The 26,506-nt window shown below is 32.1% G+C and overlaps 2 protein-coding genes across 2 annotated transcripts in view; both read right to left on the bottom strand.

The window, feature by feature from the left end:
- The window catches only part of LOC134280493 (uncharacterized), a 66,394-nt gene that overhangs the window by 16,017 nt on the left and 23,871 nt on the right, over positions 1 to 26,506 (bottom strand). The window lies entirely within an intron of this gene.
- LOC134280492 (uncharacterized) lies at positions 1,880 to 21,313 on the bottom strand. The gene is made up of 5 exons (XM_062762901.1): positions 21,066 to 21,313; positions 19,537 to 19,575; positions 19,271 to 19,315; positions 6,352 to 6,489; positions 1,880 to 2,840 (listed from the first exon to the last, which is right to left on the bottom strand). Exons 1-5 carry the CDS (start codon positions 21,078 to 21,080, stop codon positions 2,682 to 2,684), a joined length of 396 nt encoding a protein of 131 aa, XP_062618885.1. The 5' UTR covers positions 21,081 to 21,313; the 3' UTR covers positions 1,880 to 2,681.

Raw genomic sequence — 26,506 nt, 5'->3', positions numbered from 1 at the left:
TGCTTATATTTTTCTGAAAGTGTAATATCCAAGGAATAATTTAAAGACAAGAAAAGTGTATGTTAGTGTTCATCTAAGAGAGGTTCAACCCTTTGAACATAGGCCAAAATAGAGCATGGGAAATTTCCTTAAAAATGCTACTAGACAATAAAATACCTCATAAAACTTAAATACAGTGAATTAAAACTTAATTTGGCTTAAATTTACTTAAAAGTATTGCAAAGTTGATTTTTTAAACAAAATATGAGCAAATAAATACCAATTAGATAACATGTACCCAAAAATGTTGTTCACCCATGTCAAAATTAGGCACATTTTTCCCTATAAAATTGCTCGAAAAACCAAAGAAAAACATATTTCTACAATTAAACTTTTTAAGAAAATTGTTGTACAGTTTCTTTAGGTATTATGGCTTCTTTTCATAGCATGAAAAGTAGGGGTTAGTGCACATATAAGAAAGTTTTGATATTTTTTATATCCCCACCCCATATTTCTTTTTCAGCATTTAATGAAAATAAATCAAGCATTTAGGCATCAAAGTATGTGTTTTATTCACCAAATATTCAAAATTAGTGTGATAATTTCAGGTAATATTTACAATTTTGTTAGGAAAAGATTTTTAAGAACAAAAAGTAATCAAGTAACACATTAAACTTCACAATAGTCTGTTGGATGTCCTCTCTTTCTCTTGGCCTGGGGGTTCCAGATTGGGTCCTGGTTTTTGGTGTTGGATGGTGGCTTCACAGGGATTAGTCAAATCCAGTCCCACTTTCTCAATCTGATTTTTATGGTTTTCTCCATCTGATTTTAGTGGTTCTTAAACTCTGCTCTCTTCTAAAAGTCTTCATTAGTGATTCTTGTGAAAACAAGACTTACCTGTAAAAAATTTTTTTAGAAAAAAATTAGATTATAATTTACTGGTAATATCATTATTCAAAAAATGGAAAATCGTTGTTTTGTCTATCTGACTTTGTTTTTATGAACCCAGGCCTGTAGTTTAGACTAAAATAATTTCTACATGTTCCATGATGTTTCAGAAATATTCCATTTTTTTAACCCGCATAGGCCGCCATAGAATGAAGCGACCTAGTTTCTTACCGAATGTTAACAGCTAAAATTATAGAAGTTATCTTATTATTTCCTTACGGTATGTCTTTAAATTTAAGATAGAGATTCTGCATTTACAATATCAAAGGTAATTTATCATATACTAAAAGCTAAGTTGTAATAAAAAAGATAATACGAATGTTGTCGCCTGCACGCCTCTGGAGACCTTAGCCCTAACGTTACGTAGGCCTACATGTAACATGTTTATGCTATGTTTGAGTTTGCGATGTGACAGTATAGTATGTATTTCAAACCTTGGTATCTATAACACATAAACATTGCTATTTTCAATCAGTTTGAAAGCAATGTTAACCTACATTTTCGCTTTTCCACTGCGTCAACACACTTCGGCGCTCTTGGCTGGCATGTTTGGGTACCGCTTTCGAGAATGTTCCTGTATGCTTAATTGTGATCTCGACAATTTTTTTAATGTTTTAAAATTTCTGTCGGTTGCCTCTTTTAATGGAGTGCCATTCGGCATTCCTGTCGCTTTGAAACGGGCGATCCCGTCTTCTTGAGTCTTCCCCTCTCGAAGTCGATTTCACTTGTCGACTTTCTTAGGCCTATGTCGTAAATATCGTAATTTTGCACACGTGTTGGTCATTTATAGAACATAGAAAGATTTTTTATTTAAAAATAAATATAGTTAAACATATAAATCATAAAAACTTTAAAAACTTCTTTGTAAATTGTTATCAGTTTGAATTTTACGACATGTCTAAGTACGAAGACCCACTTGGGGTAAATTGATCAGAAGAATTCATCCTTAAAAGCATGCATGTTAGGAGATATTTTGAAAGAAAAAATGATATAAACCAAATGAACACCTTTACCGAGTTATGTCTGTAATGATCTTTATTAAAAACGAGATCAAAGGTAAGTGTAAACCTGTGAAACGTTAATTATTAAAGACCAATGTGTGCATCTTTTAAAAGGGTGCTGGAGACTGAAAACTTTATTATCTCAAAGGTAAAATCGTGATAAAAATGATGAGCATGAGTTCATAATTACAAACATGCAGAAAAATGAGTAGTCGAAGAAGAATCACCTTCCTTCGTGTTTATCCCTGCAAATGTTGTGTAACTGGTATCCTTATAATATACTAGCAATACAGAAAATGCTTCTATTGTATATAATAAGAAATTCCAAAATTCACGGTAATATATAAAAACACTTAATTATAAATGGCAAGGTTATTATTCATAAAAAAAAGACAAACCACTATCTATCATTTATATCTAAGAAGGATGTGCAACGTTGTATCATTAAAATTGAAATTTTACATGTTCAATGGATGCAAGAAACTGGTAGACAAATCAATTTTACGTCAGGCACATGGACAAGCAGACTAACAACTTTGTAACAATTAGTACACACATTCCCTTTTTATCTTTTATATATTCCTTTAATTTACTACTGTAATTAAGTAGTGACGACAAAAAGAAACCTTTATAAAACTTACTGGACAGTATTGAAAACAAATGGAAATGGAGAAAAATGTTTCATGATATTTTTTTTTAATTCTCAAGTTCACATGAGAAAGGAAAGGCCACGGTGACAATATGGTCTTCGTGTTAGGATCTTTTGGTAAGTACAATTATAGCTACCACTACTGCAATCACAACTAGCACGCTAATAACTATTATAGCGATGGTCAGTCTGCGGTTAGAGAGTCTATAGCGCCCTGCCAGAACCTTATTTACTGCCTTCATGTTGTCTCGGTATTGCTGCGTCTGGAATTTGAAACAAAACTTATTAGTGATTGCTTATCAATCATTAATTATGAATAAGAAACAATAATTGTTACTTATCAAATAAATGTACATGAACTGTATTTGTTCATATACTAGATAATGAATATATTGATTCTGCACTGTACAGTTTGATTGAACTTATATTATCCTATATCAACTTCTGTCTTATGAAACAGAATTTGCCCAGAATCTAATGCATTAAAAGAATAAACACTTGCTGTGGCCTTCAGCTCGAAATTAAGATATATCGACGACATACTGCCAAATAACAATATAACAATGGTAATTTCTATTCTTATGTTGATACTGTATATCCTGTTAAGCTTGAGATAAAAGATACCACAATATCTGAAGCATATGTTTCAAAGAACAAGAGCCACTTTGGGCCTTATTTGGCCCTGAGAATTTCTGAAAAATCAAAACCGATCAGTTTAGGTTGCAAATGCAGTATTTATCACTTGGAGTGTTGGTGACCACGTATCTATTAATCGTGACGTAATTTCCCATCTAGTCAATGCATTATGACGTCATAAAATGCGTCATTTTCCTCATATCCTGTAAATTCCTTTGAAAATAACTTTAAGTTGACGCATTTTTTCAATATTTCATATAGAGCACAACCTCTGATCCAAAATATGCAAATACAGAATGAAAGCTGTTTCTGAAGATCAAAAAACATGTTTTATTTTTTTGGATCCTGGGCTGTGCTCATATTTTAATTCTTTGCTGAAGGTAGTCAAATACGCATATTTTCTCCAATTTCAAAAACATTGCAATTTCTCATACCTGTTTTCCAATATCTGGATTCTCAAAAACGAAATTTTATTATAGAAAATGAATGCACCAAGTGTTTACTTTATTTTGATATATGAAATGGGAAAGACGGTGTTAGTTAATTAATTGATATAAGTACAGGGCCATTTTTTGGATAAGATGGCTCTTGCTCTTTGGATATTTTACTTAAAAAAGACGTTAATGGTAATCTAACAACCAAGCTTTATGATAAACGTGATGACTTTAACTTTACAATCGTCAACTTCCCTTATTTATGCAGCAATTTACCTTCATCACCTGCATACGGAATTTATATATCTCAGTTGATTTTATACGCAGGAGTATGCTCTACGTATAAACAATTTCTAAAACGAGGTAAATTATTGACAAAAACAAGTTCATGAAACAAGAATATCAGCAGTCTCGTTTAAAGTCGTCGTTTCGTAAGTTCTATGGTTGATACAATGACCTTGTCAGCAAATAAAATTTATCAATAATTCAAATGATGACGGACGTTTTTTATACTAATTGTTAGTCTATTATTTATACACTGCACTGAATTGAGATGGATTTTTCCGTAATTTTCCGATCATGATAAGGAGTACGAGGCGGATGTGACCGGCTGGCAGGGGTGCTCACTCCTCCATGGCACCTGATCCCACCTCTGATGTTTTGGAGGTCCGTGTTTGCTCTGCTCCTATTTTGTATTGTTTTTCTGGATTTTTGATCTTGAATACTGTTCGTTATCTCCGCATTTTTTATGCATAAAAGTCGGGAAAATTGAACCTATATTCTTGGTTCAATCCTAGTTCCACACATTTAAATCATATCATAAAATTAGGATGCTTCATTATCAATGCATTTTGAAAAATTTGATCCCCGATTGTAACCTCACTCGTTCCTTATAACCCATATTACGAAAATATGAATTAACAGATCATATAATGTTATATACAAACCTGTTAAAGTGTGAAAAAACTAATGTGTATTTTTTCATCTTCTATTTATTCCAGTAAAATCTTGATATTGTCCTTCTCCAAAGTATATATCAAATCAGCTTTTACCATATTTATGTCAAGAGTACTTGTGTTTATTTTTTTCCTATGAAAAGAATTGCTTAATACATGTATTTGTATGAGACATCCATCCTAATTTTGCCTAATCTTGACAGTTTTACCTCCAAAGAGGGCATGATTCGTCATTTCTTCAAGCATGGACTTCTTTCAGCGAAGAATACTATGGGCTAAGTTTGGATTAAATTGGACTAGTGGTTCTTGATATAAAGAAAATATGACGTCATTGCCACCTATTTCGACATTTGCCATAGAGCCGCAGAGTAAGTTGAACTTACCCTGCGGATTCAAATCCCACAGAGGGATATGGAAAGCGGTCCCCCACTTAAAAACGTACAAACCGAAGGCGCCTTGTTCTTGGCGCGAAAAAGTTACTTCACTGCTCAAAAGCCATAAGTGGAGTAAAGGAGTAATTTACAAACCTCCACAGGTAAGTGGTGGCCTCTGGATATGAGTGAAAAATGCCCAAAGGAACGTTAAGCAAACATACAAACAACAACAGATAAAGGACAAATTTCGATGAGAAAAAGTACAATAGAAAATCTTTAGAAATATGGGAGTAGTGTTAATTTATAGATGTTACAGAATAAAAAGACTCAAAAGAGAAGCATTATTTTTTTATGTATGAAAAGATTTCATTTTCTTCAAATTCTGATCAAAAAGTTACTCATTCTGAAAGAATTATTTTTATCCACACGCCAACAGGTTTCATGCTAAATACTGTGATGAGAATTAAAGAAGGATGAAACCAAAAAAAATTATTGAAAAATTATCATTAGCATACAATAATATTTCATATGTTTGGCAGTTTATTATCTAATATCAAGAGGAAAATATTTCATTTCCATATGCAAAGGTAAAAAAATGCCTTTTCTTCTAAAGTGTACAATCAATTCTTAAGATTAACCAACAAAGGGACTTCAACCTTTATAGAGTGATAAACTAAAAACTCATTTGATCCAATCTCATATTTGTCCTTTTCTTGAACTGCAGACCATTTCTTATATCAAAATCAATACAATAATAATACAGGGTGAATTTGAGAAGACAATATAAATGTATATAAAGGACCTTTGTACATCTGACACCTGTGATTGAATGCCTACGATTTATTTGCCAAATAACTATGTGGCAATCACCTGGCTGTGGTCCTTCAAAACACAGGTTTCTTTTAAGATAAATCATCACGAAAAGAAAAAAAAAATTAGTCTGAGTTAAGATATGCTTTTGGCTAATCCACACTAACATTTCATGTTCAAAAATACCTACCTGCATGCCTTCAAACATTATAATAATTGTTCATACAAGAGAATTGAACTTATTCAATGCATTCAGATTTGAGATCAGAAGATGATTCACGAATGCATTAGGAATAATTTTCTAATGTGAAATTTAAAGGATCTGCAGTTTTTTTATAAGAGGAAAATATACTATTGGGTCTGTTCCTACTTGTATGTAGATAAAATTTTAAAAAATAATAATAATAAAACCTTTACATTTTTTGTCAATTTCCGACACTAAGACTTCTAAATGAGCTTTGTAAGTTCAAAGAAGTAATTAAAAATCTAGCCTCTAACCTTGCTCTAAGCCTTGATGAATTGCTTATTTTTGGAAAATTTCTAAAATTAAATATTTATTTGTACCTTATTTGCCAGATTTTCAGAGGAAGCTGCCAAATTCGATAGTTTGTCTTTTCTTTCATGCAAGAGTTCGATATTATCATTATGGCTGGATTCGTTGTTGTTTTTAGTTCTTGTGACGTGTATCTTCGGAGACTTTGGCTAGAAAGAGAATACATAATCATGAAAGAAAATTAAAATATAATATTGATTGTGAAAAGAATATTTAAATGCATATCATACATGTTTGTCAAATTTTCGATTGCAGAGAGTACAAAGATAAATTACATTTAGTATCAAAGTTTGCGGGCAATAAATTCTCAACAACTCTAGAATAAAATTTATATTTAATTTACTGAACTGTATTACTGATCAACTCTGTCGTATACAGGATGGAATTCTGCCATTCATTTACCGAAAAGTATTGTAAAAGTGACTGAATGATTGAGTCCTGCCATTCAGTCAGCTTTCCTGACCTTTCAGTGACTACTGTAAAATCAAATATTTTCAAGGGGTCTAATTTTCGTGGTTTGAGGAAAATATATTGCTTCATGGGGATTTGATTTCGTGGTTGAAGAATATTCTTCAGTACTAATATATGTAAAAAAAAAAATTGCATTTCGTGGTGTACATAAATTTGAGGGTCTCTTCATACCTTGAAATCAACGAAAATTAACCCCACGAAAATTAGTGATTTCACAGTATTTGGTTGACTGAAGGATTGAGTTTCAAAATGTATATTATTTTCCTAACTGCAGAGTCAGATCAATTTCTACATCATCTTGTAACACACAGATTCTTTGTCTTACATAATTCTGTAATTGTTTCCTCAAATTGAGCAAACAAATAAGGTAGTACTTAAATATTTTTCAAAACGCCTTTCTTTTCCCTTAACAAATAAACTGTTTTTAACAGACTTGCTTTGATATTTTGACAGTTATGAATTAATTATAATAATTCAAAACTAATTTTGATTTCTGGTATGATGATTGAATAAGGTGATTTCTTCACTATAGAACTGAAAAATTAAGCATTAAATTATTCTGGATATCTTGTTGAACGCGACAACCACAGTGAACCAGAAATACTGAAAAAGTCCAAGGGTGATGGTCGACCAATCCAAACCTCTGGATGAATCTTTGGGAATTCAAAATGATATAGAAATTGTCATTTTTTTTATATTGATAAAAAAAATTATAAAACCTCTTTCTCCCAGTAGCGTTTTTGGACGCATTATTAGCAAATTCTGACCAGCTGCCATTGCCTGTAACGAACTAGTTAAGCTTTCTTTTTAAAGAACAATCATCCCTCTAAGGTCTTCTGTTAATTCTTCTCGTTATTACCCGAGAAATTATTATTATTTGCCAACAGCTGCTCATTCTATTTATATAACTTTCGATTTCTGCACGTTCCATTTTATTCATAACCGATGTCTCAAACAATTAAAGGTTTCATTCATTCTGTCTAAGGGGATGTAAACTTTCTGACATTATTTCCTCCCTTAAACCTTATCTACACGGGTTATGATTGTTTTCTTATACAGTATCTAGATTTGAAAATATATTGGTGGCTTTGATTTGCTCTACACTCAATATACAGATAATTCTTTATAAAATTTCTTACACAATTGGTACATACTTTATCAAAATTAGGCGGTACAAAAGGCTATTTTTATTAACTTTTATGGTTCACTTGATCCTATGTATCATTTTTAGCTCACCTGAGCCGAAGCCTCAAGTGAGCTTTTCTGATCAAAATTTGTCCGTTGTCTGTCGTCGTTGTAGTCGTTGTCGTTGTTGTCGTTGTTGTCGTCGTTGTCGTAAACTTTTCACATTTTCATCTTCTTCTCAAGAACCACTGGGCCAATTTCAACCAAACTTGACACAAAGTATCCTTGGGTAAAGGGGAATCAAGTTTGTTCAAATGAAGGGCCACGCCCCCTTCCAAGGGGAGATAATTATGAATTTGTGAAAAATTTATGGCATTTTTAAAAAATCTTCTTCTCCAGAACCGCTGGGCCAGGAAAAATGAAACTCAAGTGGAAGCATCCTCAAGTAGTGTAGATTCAAGTTTGTTCAAATCATGACCCCCGGGGCAAGGGTGGGGCCAAAAGGGCCGACCCAAGTTTTACATAGGAATTATAGGAAAAATCTTTTAAAATCTTCTTCTCCAGTACCACTGGGCCAGGAAAGATGAAACTCATGTGGAATCATCCTCAGGTAGTGTAGATTCAAGTTTGTTCAAATCATGACCCCCGGGGAAGGGTGGGGCCAAAATGGCCGACCCAAGTTTTACATAGGAATATATATAGGAAAAATCTTTAAAAATCTTTTCCTTCAGAACCACTGGGCCAGGAAAGATGAAACTCATGTGGAATCATCCTCAGGTAGTGTGGATTCAAGTTTGTTCAATTCATGACCCCCGGGGCTAGGGTAAGGCCAAAATGGCCGACCCAAGTTTTACATAGGAATATATAGGAAAAATCTTTTAAAATCTTTTTCTTCAGAACCACTGGGCCAGGAAAGATGAAATTCATGTGGAAACATCCTCAGGTAGAGCAGATATAAGTTTGTTCAAATCATGACCCCCCGGGGCAAAGGTGGGGCCAAAATGGCCGACCCAAGTTTTACATAGGAATATATAGGAAAAATCTTTAAAAATCTTCTTCTCCAGAACCACTGGGCCAGGAGAGATGAAACTCATGTGGAATCATCCTCAGGTAGTGCAGATTTAAGTTTGTTCAAATCATGACCCCCGGGGCTAAGGTGGGGCCAAAATGGCCGACCCTAGTTTTACATAGGGATATATAGGGAAACCTTTTAAAATCTTCTTTTCAAGTACTTCAAAGCTATGATTTGTGATATTTATATGGAATCATCCTCAGGTAGTGTAGATTCTAGTTTGTTCAAATGATGAACGCCTGGAGGGGGGGGGGGTGGAGTAATTTCAAGCCTGATGTTCTCAGGTGAGCGCTGTGGCCCCTGGGCCTCTTGTTGGTTTTAATATAACAATTATCCAAAGGAAATCTATTTCACAATAAAAATACAAACAATTTTATTTTATTTGCGGGTCATAATTTGACAGTTTGTTCTTTAACTTTACAGTTGGATATGTATCACAGTTATTCAAGTAAATGCTACTCTATCATTACGTATATTTATTTTTATTATATGATTGAATAATTTCTCTCTCTCTGACTGGATGAGATCCAACAATGTTAGAAAAATACTACGTTATATTGACCTGCACGTGACCTTCCAGGTCAATACAAGGACTTATTGCAGGTCAATATAATGAATCACATGACCTTCCAGGTGAACACAAGGAATTATTGCAGGTCAATATAAGGAATTATTTCTGTTCCATATTTCCCGTAACAGTGTGTTCTTGATGAAATATCTCGTTAAAACTTTCAATTAATTGAAAGCTTCTTGTTGAAATATCTCGTAATAACTTTCAATTAATTGAAAACAACAGTCTTGTAGGAATTTGCTATCATTTAATTATGTTCCCCAAACGAAGTTGGGGAACATATTGTTTTTACTCTGTTTCTTATTATTATTATTAAGGTCTTCCGTCTTCAGCGGAAGACCTTATTGTTTTTCTTCGGTTTCTTTTTCACTTTTATTATTAGGGTCTTCCGTCTCCAACGGAAGACCCTTCTATTATTGTAATGTTTCTTTTTCTTATTATTATTTTTTTTCCTACACTGATATCTCAGTAACGGTACAGTGGATCTATATGAAACTTTCGGTGATGAAAGGAAACATTTATGGCTCAATCCGATACCTTCACTTTTTTTAATTTTACTTCCGGTCGTGAAATATGACGTAATTTCTACAATTTTTGTCCGTCCTTCATTGAGAATACTACGCAAAATAGAGATTTGAAATTTTCAGGTATGATTAAATGTGAACTCTACATTTGTAACAGGCTTTTAAATTTTTAAGAAGTTTTTTAAATTTTTCAAATTTTTAATTTAAATTTTTCAAAAAAATTTTTTTAATCCAATTTAAATTTTTTTTATATCATCAAATAGATCTTGGCTAGCACTTTCCAAAAATGTATTTGTTTTGTATGTGAGTACAAAAATGAACATTTTATAAGCTCAGGTGTGTTTTGACATTAGAGTGCAAATGTACTTTTAGAACTTTTCTTTTAAAAATTCATATCTTTTTTATTTATTGACCGATTTCTAATTTTTTTACACCATCAAATACATCTTTTCAAGACCTTTCCAACGGTATATATCTTTTTATTGTACGTGTAATAATGAAGAAAATATAAGCTCAGGTAAGTTAGCCTTTCATTTTGACAGGACATGTCAAATTCATTATCAAGGATCCTTGCGGTTAGACGGTACTCTTTAGATCTCTTTGATCTTTGGTGGAAATCCTTTGATGTATGTAAAACGTCATATCTCGCTCATTTCTTGACCGATTTTAAAAACTTTTAAACCATCAAATAGATCTTTTCAAGACCTTTCCAACGGTATATATCTTGTGATTTTTAATGCACTAATTAAGAAACAATTACCTCAGGTATTTTAGCATGCTGTTTTGACAGAACATGTCAAACTCATTGTGAAGGACGCTTGCGGTTGGTGAGAATGACTGTACTTTATGATCTTTAGCTTGTGTCCTCTGATATACACAAAAATTATTTCACAGTGTAATAGGAAATTCTCAAAGGTCAAATATAATGAAATTGAAACAATTTAAATTTTTTAATTTTGTTTTAAATTGCTTTCTAAGGTAAAATAAGAACTATTATTGCATATTTAAGGATTGAAAACATAAGACCACATAATTGAAAGGTCAAAAATTGTGACTTTTAATCAATTAAATTTTTTCAAAATATTGAAATGGTTCCTAAATGATTCATCTGCATTTTAAAAGATCGATAACAACATATGGTGATTTTTGAAATTTTTCAAATGACAAATAGAATGCAATTTAAATGGTTTAAAATTTTCAAAAATTTGAATTGCTCCCAAATGTCGAATACTTCATTTGTATTTTGACGGATATAGAAGATCATACAACGTGTTTTGAAATATTTCAAAGGTCTAATAGAGTGAGTTTTAAACAATTTAAAAATTTCAAAAAAATTAAATTGCTTCTAAATGTAAAACCAAGTATTATATATGTATTGTGACAAATAGATAACAGCATACAATGTGTTTTGAAACATCTCAGAGGTCAAATAAAGTGTGATTTAAACGATTTAAATTTTTCAAAAAATTTAAATTGATTCTAAATGTATAATCAAGTACTATATTTGTATTGAGACAGATGGAGAACATCAGAAAATGTGTTTTGAAATCTCTCAAAGGTCAAATTGAGTGAGATTTAATCGATTTAAATTTTTCAAAAAATTTAAATCGCTTCCAAATGTAAAATTAAATACTATATCTGTGTTACGACAGAGGGAGATCAATTTACAATGTGTTTTGAAATTTCTCAGAGGCCGAATAAAGCTAGATTTAAACGATTTAATTTTTTCAAAAAATTTAAATTTCATCCAAATGAAAATTCAAAGATGAAATTTGTATTTTGACAGATGGAGAACATCAAACAATGTGTTTTGAAATCTCTCAAAGGTCAAATTGAATGAGATTTAAACGATTTAAATTTTTTGAAAAATTTAAATTGCTTACAAATGTAACAAAATGTACACAAGTGTATTTTGGCAGATAGACAATGTGTTTTGAAATCTGATATAGCGCTTGATATTACATTTAGAAGCAATTTAAATTTTTTGAAAAATTTAAATTGTTTAAATCTCACTCTATTTGATCTCTGAGAGGTTTCAAAACACATTGTATGATGTTCTCTATCTGTCGCAATACATATATATTACTTGATTTTACATTTGGAAGCAATTTAAATTTTTTGAAAAATTTAAATCGTTTAAATCTCACTCTCTTTGACCTCTGGGAAGTTTCTAAACACATTGTATGATGTTCTCTATCTGTTGCAATACATATATAGTACTTGATTTTACATTTGAAAGCAATTTAAATTTTTCAAAAAATTTAAATTGTTTAAATCTTACTTAATTTGACCTCTGAGAGGTTTCAAAACACATTGTATGATGTTCTCTATCTGTTGCAATCCATATATAGTACTTGATTTTACATTTGGAAGCAATTTAAATTTTTTGAAAAATTTAAATCGTTTAAATCCTACTTAATTTGACCTCTGAGAGGTTTCAAAACACATTGTATGTTGTTTTCTATCTGTCACAATACATATATAGTACTTGATTTTACATTTGGAAGCAATTTAAATTTTTTGAAAAATTTAAATCGTTTAAATCTCACTCTCTTTGACCTCTGGGAAGTTTCTAAACACATTGTATGATGTTCTCTATCTGTTGCAATACATATATAGTACTTGATTTTACATTTGAAAGCAATTTAAATTTTTCAAAAAATTTAAATTGTTTAAATCTTACTTAATTTGACCTCTGAGAGGTTTCAAAACACATTGTATGATGTTCTCTATCTGTTGCAATCCATATATAGTACTTGATTTTACATTTGGAAGCAATTTAAATTTTTTGAAAAATTTAAATCGTTTAAATCCTACTTAATTTGACCTCTGAGAGGTTTCAAAACACATTGTATGTTGTTTTCTATCTGTCACAATACATATATAGTACTTGATTTTACATATGGAAGCAATTTAAATTTTTTGAAAAATTTAAATCGTTTAAATCTCACTCTATTTGGCCTCTGGGAAGTTTCTAAACACATTGTATGATGTTCTCTATTTGTTGCAATACATATATAGTACTTGATTTTACATTTGGAAGCAATTAAATTTTTTTTGAAAAATTTAAATCGTTTCAATCTTACTTAATTTGACCTCTGAGAGGTTTCAAAACATATTGTATGATGTTCTCTATCTGTCACAATACATATATAGTACTTGATTTTACATTTGGAAGCAATTTAAATTTTTTGAAAAATTTAAATCGTTTAAATCCTACTTAATTTGACCTCTGAGAGGTTTCAAAACACATTGTATGTTGTTTTCTATCTGTCACAATACATATATAGTACTTGATTTTACATATGGAAGCAATTTAAATTTTTTGAAAAATTTAAATCGTTTAAATCTCACTCTATTTGGCCTCTGGGAAGTTTCTAAACACATTGTATGATGTTCTCTATTTGTTGCAATACATATATAGTACTTGATTTTACATTTGGAAGCAATTAAATTTTTTTTGAAAAATTTAAATCGTTTCAATCTTACTTAATTTGACCTCTGAGAGGTTTCAAAACATATTGTATGATGTTCTCTATCTGTCACAATACATATATAGTACTTGATTTTACATTTGGAAGCAATTTGAATTTTTTGAAAAATTTAAATCGTTTAAATCTCTCTCTACTTGAACTCTGAGAGGTGTCAAAACACATTGTATGACGTTCTCTATCTCTTGCAATGCATATATAGTACTTGATTTTACATTTGGAAGCAATTTAAATTTCTTGAAAAATTTAAATCGTTTAAAACTTACTTAATTTGACCTCTGAGAGGTTTCAATACATATTGTCTGATGTTCTTTATCTGTCACAATACATATATAGTACTTGATTTTACATTTGGAAGCAATTTGAATTTTTTGAAAAATTTAAATCGTTTAAATCTCACTCAATTTGACCTCTGAGAGGTTTCAAAACACATTGTATGATGTTCTCTATCTGTTGCAATACATATATAGTACTTGATTTTACATTTGGAAGCAATTTAAATTTTTTGAAAAATTTAAATCGTTTAAATCTTACTTAATTTGACCTCTGAGAGGTTTCAAAACACATTGTATGATGTTTTCTATCTGTTGCAATACATATATAGTACTTGATTTTACATTTGGAAGCAATTAAATTTTTTTAAAAAATTTAAATCGTTTAAATCTTACTTAATTTGACCTCTGAGAGGTTTCAAAACACATTGTATGATGTTCTCTAGCTGTCACAATACATATATAGTACTTGAATTTACATTTGGAAGCAATTTAAATTTTTTGAAAAATTTAAATCGTTTAAATCCTACTTAATTTGACCTCTGAGAAGTTTCAAAACACATTGTATGAAGTTCTCTATCTGTCACAATGCATATATAGTACTTGATTTTACATTTGAAAGCAATTTAAATTTTTCAAAAAATTTAAATTGTTTAAATCTTACTTAATTTGACCTCTGAGAGGTTTCAAAACACATTGTATGATGTTCTCTATCTGTTGCAATCCATATATAGTACTTGATTTTACATTTGGAAGCAATTTAAATTTTTTGAAAAATTTAAATCGTTTAAATCCTACTTAATTTGACCTCTGAGAGGTTTCAAAACACATTGTATGTTGTTTTCTATCTGTCACAATACATATATAGTACTTGATTTTACATTTGAAAGCAATTTAAATTTTTTGAAAAATTTATATCGTTTAAATCTCACTCTATTTGGCCTCTGGGAAGTTTCTAAACACATTGTATGATGTTCTCTATTTGTTGCAATACATATATAGTACTTGATTTTACATTTGGAAGCAATTAAATTTTTTTTGAAAAATTTAAATCGTTTCAATCTTACTTAATTTGACCTCTGAGAGGTTTCAAAACATATTGTATGATGTTCTCTATCTGTCACAATACATATATAGTACTTGATTTTACATTTGGAAGCAATTTGAATTTTTTGAAAAATTTAAATCGTTTAAATCTCTCTCTACTTGAACTCTGAGAGGTGTCAAAACACATTGTATGACGTTCTCTATCTCTTGCAATGCATATATAGTACTTGATTTTACATTTGGAAGCAATTTAAATTTCTTGAAAAATTTAAATCGTTTAAAACTTACTTAATTTGACCTCTGAGAGGTTTCAATACATATTGTCTGATGTTCTTTATCTGTCACAATACATATATAGTACTTGATTTTACATTTGGAAGCAATTTGAATTTTTTGAAAAATTTAAATCGTTTAAATCTCACTCAATTTGACCTCTGAGAGGTTTCAAAACACATTGTATGATGTTCTCTATCTGTTGCAATACATATATAGTACTTGATTTTACATTTGGAAGCAATTTAAATTTTTTGAAAAATTTAAATCGTTTAAATCTTACTTAATTTGACCTCTGAGAGGTTTCAAAACACATTGTATGATGTTTTCTAGCTGTCACAATACATATATAGTACTTGAATTTACATTTGGAAGCAATTTAAATTTTTTGAAAATTTAAATCGTTTAAATCCTACTTAATTTGACCTCTGAGAAGTTTCAAAACACATTGTATGAAGTTCTCTATCTGTCACAATGCATATATAGTACTTGATTTTACATTTGGAAGCAATTTAAATTTTTTAAAAAATTTAAATCGTTTAAATCTTACTTAATTTGACCTCTGAGAGGTTTCAGAACACATTGTTTAATGTTCTCTATCTGTCACAATACATAAATAGTAATTGATTTTACATTTGGAAGCAATTTAAATTTTTTGAAAAATTTAAATCGTTTAAATCTCACTCTATTTGACCTCTGAGAAGTTTCAAAACACATTGTATGATGTTCTCTATCTCTTGCAATGCATATATAGTACTTGATTTTACATTTGGAAGCAATTTAAATTTCTTGAAAAATTTAAATTGTTTAAAACTTACTTAATTTGACCTCTGAGAGGTTTCAAAACAAATTTTATGATGTTCTCTATCTGTTGCAATACATATGTAGTACTTGATTTTACATTTGGGAGCAATTTGAATTTTTTGAAAATTTTAAATCGTTTAAATCTTAATTAATTTGACCTCTGAGAGGTTTCAAAACACATTGTATGATGTTTTTTATCTGTCACAATATATATGTAGTACATAATCTTACATTTGGAAGCAATTTAAATTATTAAAAAAATTTAAATCTTTTAAATCTCACTCTATTTGACCTCTGAGAGGTTCCAAACACATTGTATGATGCTCTGTATATCTCACAATACAAATATAGTACTTGATTTTAAATTTTGGAAGTAATTTAAATTTTTTCAAAGTTTAAATCGTTTAAATCTCACTTTATTTAACATTTGAGCGATTTAAAAAACACATTGTTTGATGAATTCTATTCGTCACAAAAATATAGCCCTCGATTTTTAAAAGAAATTAAATTGTTTAAGTGATATTTTATTTGACCTTAAAGAGATTTTGGAACATTAAGTTTTATGTTCTCCATCTGTCCAAATACAAATTTACACAAATCAATATCAATTACCTAAAAAACATTATTCTGAATGAAAATCCCAGTCAAAATCTTATCTCATTTCATCAAAAATTGGACGGAAGACCCACTCGTTGCTCGCAACGAGATCGTATCTAGTTATTTTTTTTTTCTTACCGATTTTGTGCACGCGATTTCTCGAAAACGGCTCAACAAAATCTTATGAAACTTTCAGGACGTATGGAACATCACTTGAACCTTATGCGTTATTTTCCGTTTCGATGACGTCACTTCCGGTCTAGAGATATCGTCGATTTTCTGATTTTTAAGGGTCATTTTGTCCACAATTTTCCCGAAAAACGGCTCTAGATAGAAACTTCAAACTTTGAGGCTAGGTAGAGCTATGTCTGGAGAGGTGCATCAGGTATATCAAATTTACCGGAAGTGACGCTCGTCGGCGCTCGCTATGGCCCGAAAATAGACCTATCACAAATTTCAAAATTTCTCACACCTTTTCTTCGATATCTTTTTACCTGAAAATATTTTGTGAAAACGTATAGAACAAAAGAAGTGCAGAATTAAAAGATCTTTCAAATGATATCTCAAAAAAAGGGCTGGCCCCTAAATTTAAGGGCCTAGAGGGGCCAACAGTTTTTTCTTTATATCTCAAAACGTATTGAGAATTTGTAATACGTCAAAGAAGCAAAGTTGTTAAAAATGACAAGCTTAATCTATTGAAGTCGTCAGAAAACGTCCGGCGTCGTCACTTCCGTCCAAACCGGAAGTAGTCGAAAAACGCGTATTTTTGCCGTTCTTGACAAGTTTTTTGGTAACAAATGTCTCCAGAAGCAAAAAAATAATTTTTTCGTCCGTTGTCGTCACTTCCGGTCAAAACGGAAGTAGCAAAAAATTGCTTATTTTTGCATTAATTAACATAGCGTTAAAGGATTCAAACCATTTTTAGGCGTTATTTCTCATTTTTGTTAAAAATTAATACTACTTCCGGTCAAACAGGACGGAAGACCTACTCGTTGCTTTGCAACGAGCTTTGCTCTAGTTCTTATTATTATTTTTCTTCCTGGGAAAATTTTGTCCGCGAGTGATCTTGTAAACTACACATCTGACTTAGGTGAAACCTTTTTAGGGTAAGTAGGCATGTTATGTAGATTTGCGGAATCAAGGTCATTTTGCACGCACGTGCTTGCAAGAGCGTGCACGTGCAAAACTTAAAATGACCAATATAAAGTGGATATAACCGTAACTTTTCTATTTTGTGACGAAATGTTTTGAAACTTATAATGTAAGGATATATTAGTAGTAAGCACAAGATGACATGGTCAAAATAGCAAGATCGCACGCGCATGCAAGTGCGCTTCGCTCTGATTGGCTGAAACTAAAGTCTCAATATCTTTTTTGTTTTTTGATAAAATCATTTGAAATTTTGAACATAGTCATATATTAGGGAGATCTACAGCCTGTATCATAAGATTTATCATGAAAGCATGTGCATGCACATGAGCTTGCAAGAGCTCGCACGTGCAACGCGAGAAATGTCCAATATAATTGATACAGACGTAACTATTTAAATTATTGATGAAATGCTTTGAAGCTCATATTATAAGTATATATTAGAAGCATAGACAAAATGACATGGTCAAAAAAAGTAAGATCTCACGCGCATGCACGTGCGCTTCGCTCTGATTGGCTGAAACTAAAGTCTCAATAGCTTTCTTGTTTCTTGTCATAATCCTTTGAAATTTTGAACATAGACCTACATTATGAAGATCTACAGCATGATGTATAAGAATTTTCATGAAAGCATGCGCATGCCCGTGTGCTGCAATCTGATTGGCTGAAACTTTAAATGGCTATATCTCCTTTGTTTTTTTGACGAAATGCTTTGGAATTTAAAACATAGTCATGCATTAGGATATCCTACAATATTATATAGAAAAAAAATCATGAAATCACGCGCATGCACGTGCGCTGCAATCTGATTGGCTTAAACTTAAAATGGCTAAAACTCCCTTGTTTTTCAACCAAACAGGATGAGATTTAGAACATAGATAGATATAAGGGAAATCCTACAAGAAGGTATGGTCATCATGCACGTGCACGCACGTGCGTGCATTTGGAACGAGTGAAATAAAAATACATTTGAAAGAGTGATTTTTCATACTTTTGGACCGAATGTTTTAATATATTGTATATTTAAATATGTAGATAGTGTAGACAAGATGATATGGTTATAAGTTATAATATAACGCACATGCATTAACATGTGCACGGGTGCAATGCTAAAATTTGAATATAATTGGTATCCTTCTGAGAAAACGTTGTTAAAGTCAAAAATGCACAGAGTTTGTCTTATTTAATTAAGCTTACAGGGAATATGGCACAAAAAAGGAGTTGGGGGGCGTTTGGGGAACATCTGTAACGGTTCCCGTTACAATTAGCACTAGTTATATAATAAAACAGTAATTGTTGTTTTTTGAGGTCAATACGATGATTTAGCCACCTTCGAAGTACAATATTCACTTCGCCCCTCGGGCTCAGTAAATATTATACTCCTCAGGTGTCTAAATCATCGTATTGACCAAAAAAAAACAGCAATAATTGTATATTATACACCACTTTTATATAGCGCCTTGCATGTTGTATTTCTTAGCCTAATACTAATTGGATAGTCAGTAAACTTCAGAAGACATGGATGAGGAATTACCTTGTGGATTTCAATGAGCTCAAATCCTTCATCTGTTTCTTTAGTCTACAAAGATTTTTATTATACTATTAAATGAGTGTATTGTTTACAGCATAGGATATAAACATTTTTTGAATAATCAGCATTCGTAAAAGAAAATGTTTTGCTTACAATGCCCTTTTCACACGGATAGTTAATTTGCAATAAATTAATGTAATCAAATTCAAGGTAGATATGCTGGGTCTTTTTTTTTTAAAAAAAAAAAGGCAAAACTACAGATATGTTACCTCTATTTCTATTATCTCAGCTTCGTCGTCGGATTTCGTCTGTAAACAGAAAAGAACAGTACTCTAAAGAACGTAACATGCGAGATAACTCTCAAACATCCCTAAAATATATTTTATGAATTAAAATAGGGCATGTAAGTGTTCATTAATGCTAAAATGTATTTAAGAAATGCAAGATTTTATTTAAATATTGCATGTAAGTGAGGCTAACATCGAAGGTCATCATCAGAAGATTGTCAAACTAGGCGCAGACGAGGGAGCTATGGTTTAGAGGGTGAAAAATCAACGTTACCCACAAACGCATGCAATAGCGATATTTATTACTTTATATTGAATGTTTCAACAATATACATAACAGTGAACCTTTCATACATAAATTCTGCAAAGTCCATATTATTTTTTGAATGAATCCGTCTTCAAGCAATTTTGAATGTTGCACATTAGATCCCCTGAAGGTTGTGGTTCCATTAGTCAAAGGGTAGTATGTGATTCTAACAAATGTTCTCGACAAATACTATTCAACTAATGCACATGAATATATTAGATAAAATTATAACTTTTAAAAAGTTTGTCCAGCAGTTTTTAAATACTTTTATTTTAAATATTGTAATTTATATCTAACGTGCATTGATTGTTAAGAGATGAAAAACTGAATCAGATACAATTTACAACAAACGATCCAGAAACTGCTTACGGCAACATGTGTGTCGCAAATCTTTACCATAGCAAGTAGAAATTAAAATCAATGCTTTGTACGGTGTTAGTGTTTTTATGTTGAGCGATCGAGGACAACTTAACATTATCGACACCATTAAAAGATATATAACCACGATAGCTTTTAAACTTAGTTTTGGTTTTAAATATTAAAAAGTGCATGTCATATGAACCAATCAAGTACAAATTTATATTTCTCTCATAATAGGTCTCAAAACGTGACATTTGCACCAATGCCTTATCTACTAATTGTTTTCACTTTCCAATCGATTACTGACGATTGCAAACGCACATCTGTTTGCGAAAATCTATAATAACTGTATTCTTCGGCATAACGTTGCTGTATTATTAATACAGCTATTATGCAAAGCAAATGTCACGATATCGCAATGGCAATACTGAATTACATGTAAATAAATATTACAGAAATTCATCAAAATATCAAACAGGAGTATATATTGTAAGGAAAATTCAGGGGAAAATATTCATACTGGTGCTAGAAATGTGAAAGTGAAATTCATGGCATAATTTCATATAACCCCCTTTCTTGTTTGAAAAAGGCTTGAAGATTGAATAGCTACCAATGAATGGAATGTCAAAAAAAAATCCCCTTAGGCCTTAAATTGACCAAAATAAGTGACGAACGTGAGTGTTTTTTTTCAAGTTGAATGAACGATTAGACACATACATAAATATACATGTAAAGGCCTAAAAAGAATTAACGTGCTAAGGGACGTTACTCTGACACAATATATTTTAGATCATCCATCGATTTTGAGAGATGTAAAGACGAGATGTAAACAAGTCATACATACCTTGTGTAGAGCCATATTCTGGAATATTTTTTCTGGTCTCCCGCATTCCGGGGTCCAATATTTCCTCTCCCGACCCCGACGGGAACTCTTTGTAGTGAGCAGACGATCAGATCAATTTCCTCACGTGACACTCCACTGCATCTTGGAGCGGGGCTCCAGAAGTCGTTGTGTGTGGATACGGTTGACTGTCTCGCACGATTGAATATCTTATCTGATTGTACTTCCGTATTAGATTTCACACTGACTCTTTTTTTCATCAGTTAATTTATTTAAATATCAGATGCTTTCATTGATTTAAGGCATGTATTCTGGTAATTAAACTATAGTGTAAATCCCCTTAGAACGCTTTAAAAGATAAAAGTGTCTGTATAGTACTTGTACAAGGTAGGCTATTATCTTCCGTCATTTTATACATATATCATTCTTCCTGATAAGAAGTTTTTGTATAGAAAGCAGGTGTTTTGTTTACCGTATGGCTGAATACGGAAAAAAGACTATAATTGATAACTTTCAATAAATTGATACGTTTTAAATTACATTTTAGAATGCTTGTAAATAGATGTTTTGGCAATCATTCTTGTTATTTACATATTCTAATAGTAATGCCTATATTTGGTGGGGAAAATGTCACAGTATCTTCTGTATTTTATTAAGCAAATCTTATAAGCTTCTGCTAAATCTTATGTAAGAAGAATATTTAATTTTCATGTAGAGAATTCGAATTAAATGAGATCAGAATTTTATTTTATCCATTTCTCGCCGATGCAAATTGACCTTAACCAGGCTTAGACAGATTAACGACAAAAAAATATATTAACTGTATATTACATGTACATGTACATGTAAGCAATGTACAGTGAAGTGTAACACAGGCTCATAGGAAGCAATTTCAGTTGGGCGGGGGGGGGGGGGGGTCATATTTTATTCAATATCATCTACATTTACCAACAATTCCTTGACTTGGCCAAAAAAAAAAGGGGGGGTGGGGTGCGGGGTCACCAGTCTTTTTATTGAGAGGGCACGAGCATATGGTAGAGAAGTTTATTAAGTAAAATTATTCACCCACCCCCGTTCCTACTGCCATGTAACTTTACGTTTATTAAGTGGAAACGAGGATAAAATGCGTTTTATTGGAGCCAAGAACAGAAACTGTTTGCCTGATGCCATAAAGCCAAATGCAAACACTTTTTTCCATAGGAATTTTTTACCGGTTCGGTACATCCCAAGATTCATCATCCATATCTTGTTTATACTTCATCTAACGAGTCAAAAAATGGTCGGTGGGGTGGAGCTATACTTTTGTTAAAACAGTCAGCGGTATATATCGAGCAGTATTTGATATTGTTTTTGGTGAAGTCAGCGGCATTTGTTCAAGAGAAGGTTCTGGTGATGTCGGCAGCATTAAACGGCATTTGTCTAGTAAGAGAGAGTTTCTGATAAAGTCGGCGACATCGAGCGGCATTTGCTCAACACAGAGCTTTTGGTAGAGTTAGCGGCATTTGTCCAACACAGAGCTTCTGGTAAAGTCGGCGGCATTAATTGAACGTCATTTGTTCAAGATCGTGACTTTTTTCATAAAAATAATGAGCACTTCAGAACTCATATCTATTACCTCTCCCTGCCGAAGAGTGCAAATACACAAAAACGTGTTACAATCTTATTTTCGTGTAATTTTTGTTATGATACTTTTATGAAAAGTTTTTCTATTTTATTTTTAATTTATTTTTCACCTTAAGGTCATTGGCAAGGCAGGGTTTCCGGAGAAAAAAGGTTTATTACATAGGTTTTTCCATTTATAAAAACAGTCATTGAGAGTGATCTCCCGTTTGGAATTCTCTAGGCGGTGGAAATAAATAAAGCGTTTACAGAGGTAAACAAAAGCACATGTGTTTTTAAACGGATAGAATCAACAATAATGCAAGAAAGAGAAGCAGTGATAGCTTTGTATACATTGTGTAAACTAAAAAAGCAGTCAACAGGTCGTCATTTACCATAGTTCTGCTGGGAAGGGCAAAGATGCGACATGTGCTGAAAGTGGCGAAAGCTAGGCTGGTAACCGAATAAGAACAGTTCTATAGGTCATGTGAAGGAGGCACCGTTTAGTAACTACGAATAAAAGTTATAATAAATCCATACAAATATATTTATGACAATTTGTTTCCAATAACGTAAATTACATGATAGAAACTCTTGATCATTGTGAATAATATTTAGATGCTAAGGGAAGTAACTCAAATTAGCTAACAGTACTGGAATTTCTGTGTCTTGTTTCTATATTTTGCATTTTCAGCCAAAATATAAACATGTCATCGGATATAAGGATACAACAATGTATTTTATTCAAAGCGTCTTTGAAATAAATGGGTTTTAGAGAAATCGTATGATTAGAAATTATGCAGGTCCTTTTTATCGACATTTTACATAGGAAATGCATTGACTTTGATTGAGAATTGTGAAAGCATTGATTCGACATAATCTAAAAAGGAAGGCTGGCTTGGTGGGTTAAATGAACTAGAATTAAACATGTTTGGTACCATTAAACATGTTCAAAAATTCTTGAAAATTTCTATACTAAAGCCAGAAACATTGCCAATGTCCTAAGAAGATGTAAAGCAAGCCTTAAGACTAAACCATGTAAACGAGTGTATACATGTAATGTTGCCTTAAGACCAAGGATACCAGAATCTGAAATAGCTACCAATAGGAATACTTACAGTGTATAATTGACTGAGCTAGGTTTACTTTTCTATGTATGAATGATACTGTATAGATATTTGTTTTCTTCAAAGACAATCAATACTTGCTTTTAAAGTATATATTTTCGAATTCCTCTCTCTTTTGATTATATTTTCGTTACATATAGACAAATGCCGCTTAATCTACCAGAGGCTCTGTGTTGGACAAATGCTGCTCAATGCATCTGCCTTAATCAGAAGCTAAATGTGTTAAACAAAGTCGCTCAATGCCGCTGACATTATCTGAAACTCTTCCTTCGACAAATACCGCTCAATTCCGATGATTCATCAAACAAACTTTATCAAGTACAAATGCCGCTCAAGACCGAATCACTAGAGGCACTCTCTTTGAGAAATGCCGCGTAACCTCGCTGACTTTACCAGAAGCACTATCATGGACAAATAACGTTCAATGGCTCTGACTTTAAAAGAAGAATATCTTGGAAAAATGCCACTCAATATAGCTGACTTTACAAGTAGCTCTCTCATAGACAAATGCCGCTTAATGTTGCTGACATTTCTCCCTTGGGCAAGTGCCCCTCAAGGCCGCTGACTTAACCAGAAGCACTAACTAGGAAAAATGCTGCTCAGTGCCGCTTAAGTTATAAGAAGCAGCTCTGCCGTGGACAAATACCGCTGGCTTTACCAGAAGGGTTGTGTTGTATTGACTTTTTTTAAAATATTATTATTCAAAATGTCTTACCAAAATTTTTCTAGAAGTACGTACTGTCATGCATTTCTAGAGGGACGTACTGTCATGCATTTCTTAACTCCCATAGTTGGCTAGAAATTGAAGTAGATTTTCCTGACTTCTTTTATGAAGAATTGTATATTGTTTAACGTCTCTCTCGAGAATTTTTCACTCATATGGAGACGCTACCACTTGCCGGTGGACAGCTGCAATTTTGTCCTATATTTGGCACTTAGGACCATTAAGCAGGGAGTGATCTTTTTTGTGACAGCACCTACTGCGACACAGGACATCGGTTTTATACGGTCTCATCCGATGGACTGGTCTCCACGTCCCACAGTGGGACTCGAATCCGCGACATAAGGATCAACTCCTTGGCGACTCGAGAGCAGACGCTGTAACCACTGCGCCACGTACATTGTAGGCGACTCTTTAATGAAGGAATAGTCGCCTCCACATTTACGTGAAAGAATAATATCATTAAATACTTATCTTATGAGTATTTTTATGCATTTTAATAATTATTTTCTCGAATAATACGTTATACGACAGCGCTCGCTACTCTCTGAATAAAAAAATGGTTATTCTGTATGAAGTTTTTGTCATTGACAAATTGCAGCTTAACTAATAATGCGAAGTGCGTATGTACATTAAACATGAAATTAAGAGTCTTCAAACTGATAAGGCGCCTGCATGCCTTACGTATAAACAATTTCTAAAATGAGGTAAATTAGTGACAAGTTGATGAAACAAGAATATCAACAGTCTCGTTTACAGTCATCATTTCGTAAGTTCTATGGTTGATACAATGACCTTATCAGCAAATACAAATTTATCATTGAGTCAAGTGCTACTTCACTTTTTTCATACTAATTGTTAATCCATTATTTATACACTGAATTGACGACGGAATTTTCAGTTATTTCCCGGCACCTGATCCCACCTCTGATGTTTTGGAGCTCGAGGTCCGTGTTTGCTCTGCTCCCATTTAGTATTGTTTTAGGGACCATGCAAAATTTATCACAATGATGGGACCAGCGCAAAATAAATTTCTCATTCAAAAAAATCACATGTCCCATGGCTTTTGTATTTAAAAAAAAACTGCCCCATGCCTTTAGATTTAAAAAAAGTACTGCCCCATGTGTACGTCTTGATGTAATGTGAGATTAAAAAAAAATCTTTTAAAAAAAGTAGATGCTAGACATAAAATTTTCATTTTGTGACCCTTTCTTCTTTTCGTTTAATAAAAAATAATCTTAGGATAGTAATTAAAAAGCGAATAAAAGCACTAGGCTTGTTGTATTTGATACACATCAATATATCTAGGATTGTTTGAAACAGATCGATAGAATCGGATTCTCCGGAAATACCGGTGTATCCTGTTTTAAGCAACAAGAAAATGACACCTTTTAATGTAGGAGTCTGTATATATGCTCCCTTTTCATATAAAATTGATATTCAAGTGCTTTAAACATTTTAATAGGTCAACGCGACCTTCAAAGATTATATATATATATATATATATATATATATATATATATATATATATATATATATATATATATATATATATATATATATATATATATATAGGGTAAGCTTTAAGGGCTCTATTCAAAATGTACCGTGTCTAAACACGTTCGTACTTATGTATCTTAGATGGATTTCTAACATTTAATGTCATTAAAATGATGTGTTCGTATGTTTTTGTAAGATGGTCAATAGAGATCGCCTTTTTTTGAATAAGTTAATGGTATTGTGATGTCATTTTGCGTTGCGTTTTTATCAAGTTTAGACACGGTACATTTTGAATAGAGCCCTTAAAGCTTACCCTAACTTTATCAGTCTACAAAATGTAAGATGGATTGATTGTGTATTGTTTAAAGTCCCAATAGCGAATTTTTCACACAAGAGACACCACCGCTTGCCGGTAAAGAGAGATATACTCGGCACTCAAGGACATTGAGCAACGAGAGATCTTTTTTGCCAGCACTTACTGCGACACGGGACCTCGG

Source organism: Saccostrea cucullata, unplaced genomic scaffold (assembly GCF_032062105.1).
Source record: "Saccostrea cucullata isolate Sc308-1 unplaced genomic scaffold, CSIRO_AGI_Scuc_v1 ctg673, whole genome shotgun sequence".
Classification (NCBI taxonomy): Eukaryota; Metazoa; Mollusca; class Bivalvia; order Ostreida; family Ostreidae; genus Saccostrea; species Saccostrea cuccullata.
This window is presented reverse-complemented; position numbering and strand designations above follow the sequence as displayed.

Excerpts from the sequence above, each read along its gene's own strand:
- LOC134280492 (XM_062762901.1), bottom strand. Across the intron at positions 6,490-19,270 it reads AGCTCATTGAAATCCACAAG|CCAAAGTCTCCGAAGATACA; the intron begins GTAATTCCTCAT and ends TTCTCTTTCTAG. Across the intron at positions 2,841-6,351 it reads CTGAAAATCTGGCAAATAAG|ACGCAGCAATACCGAGACAA; the intron begins GTACAAATAAAT and ends TTCAAATTCCAG.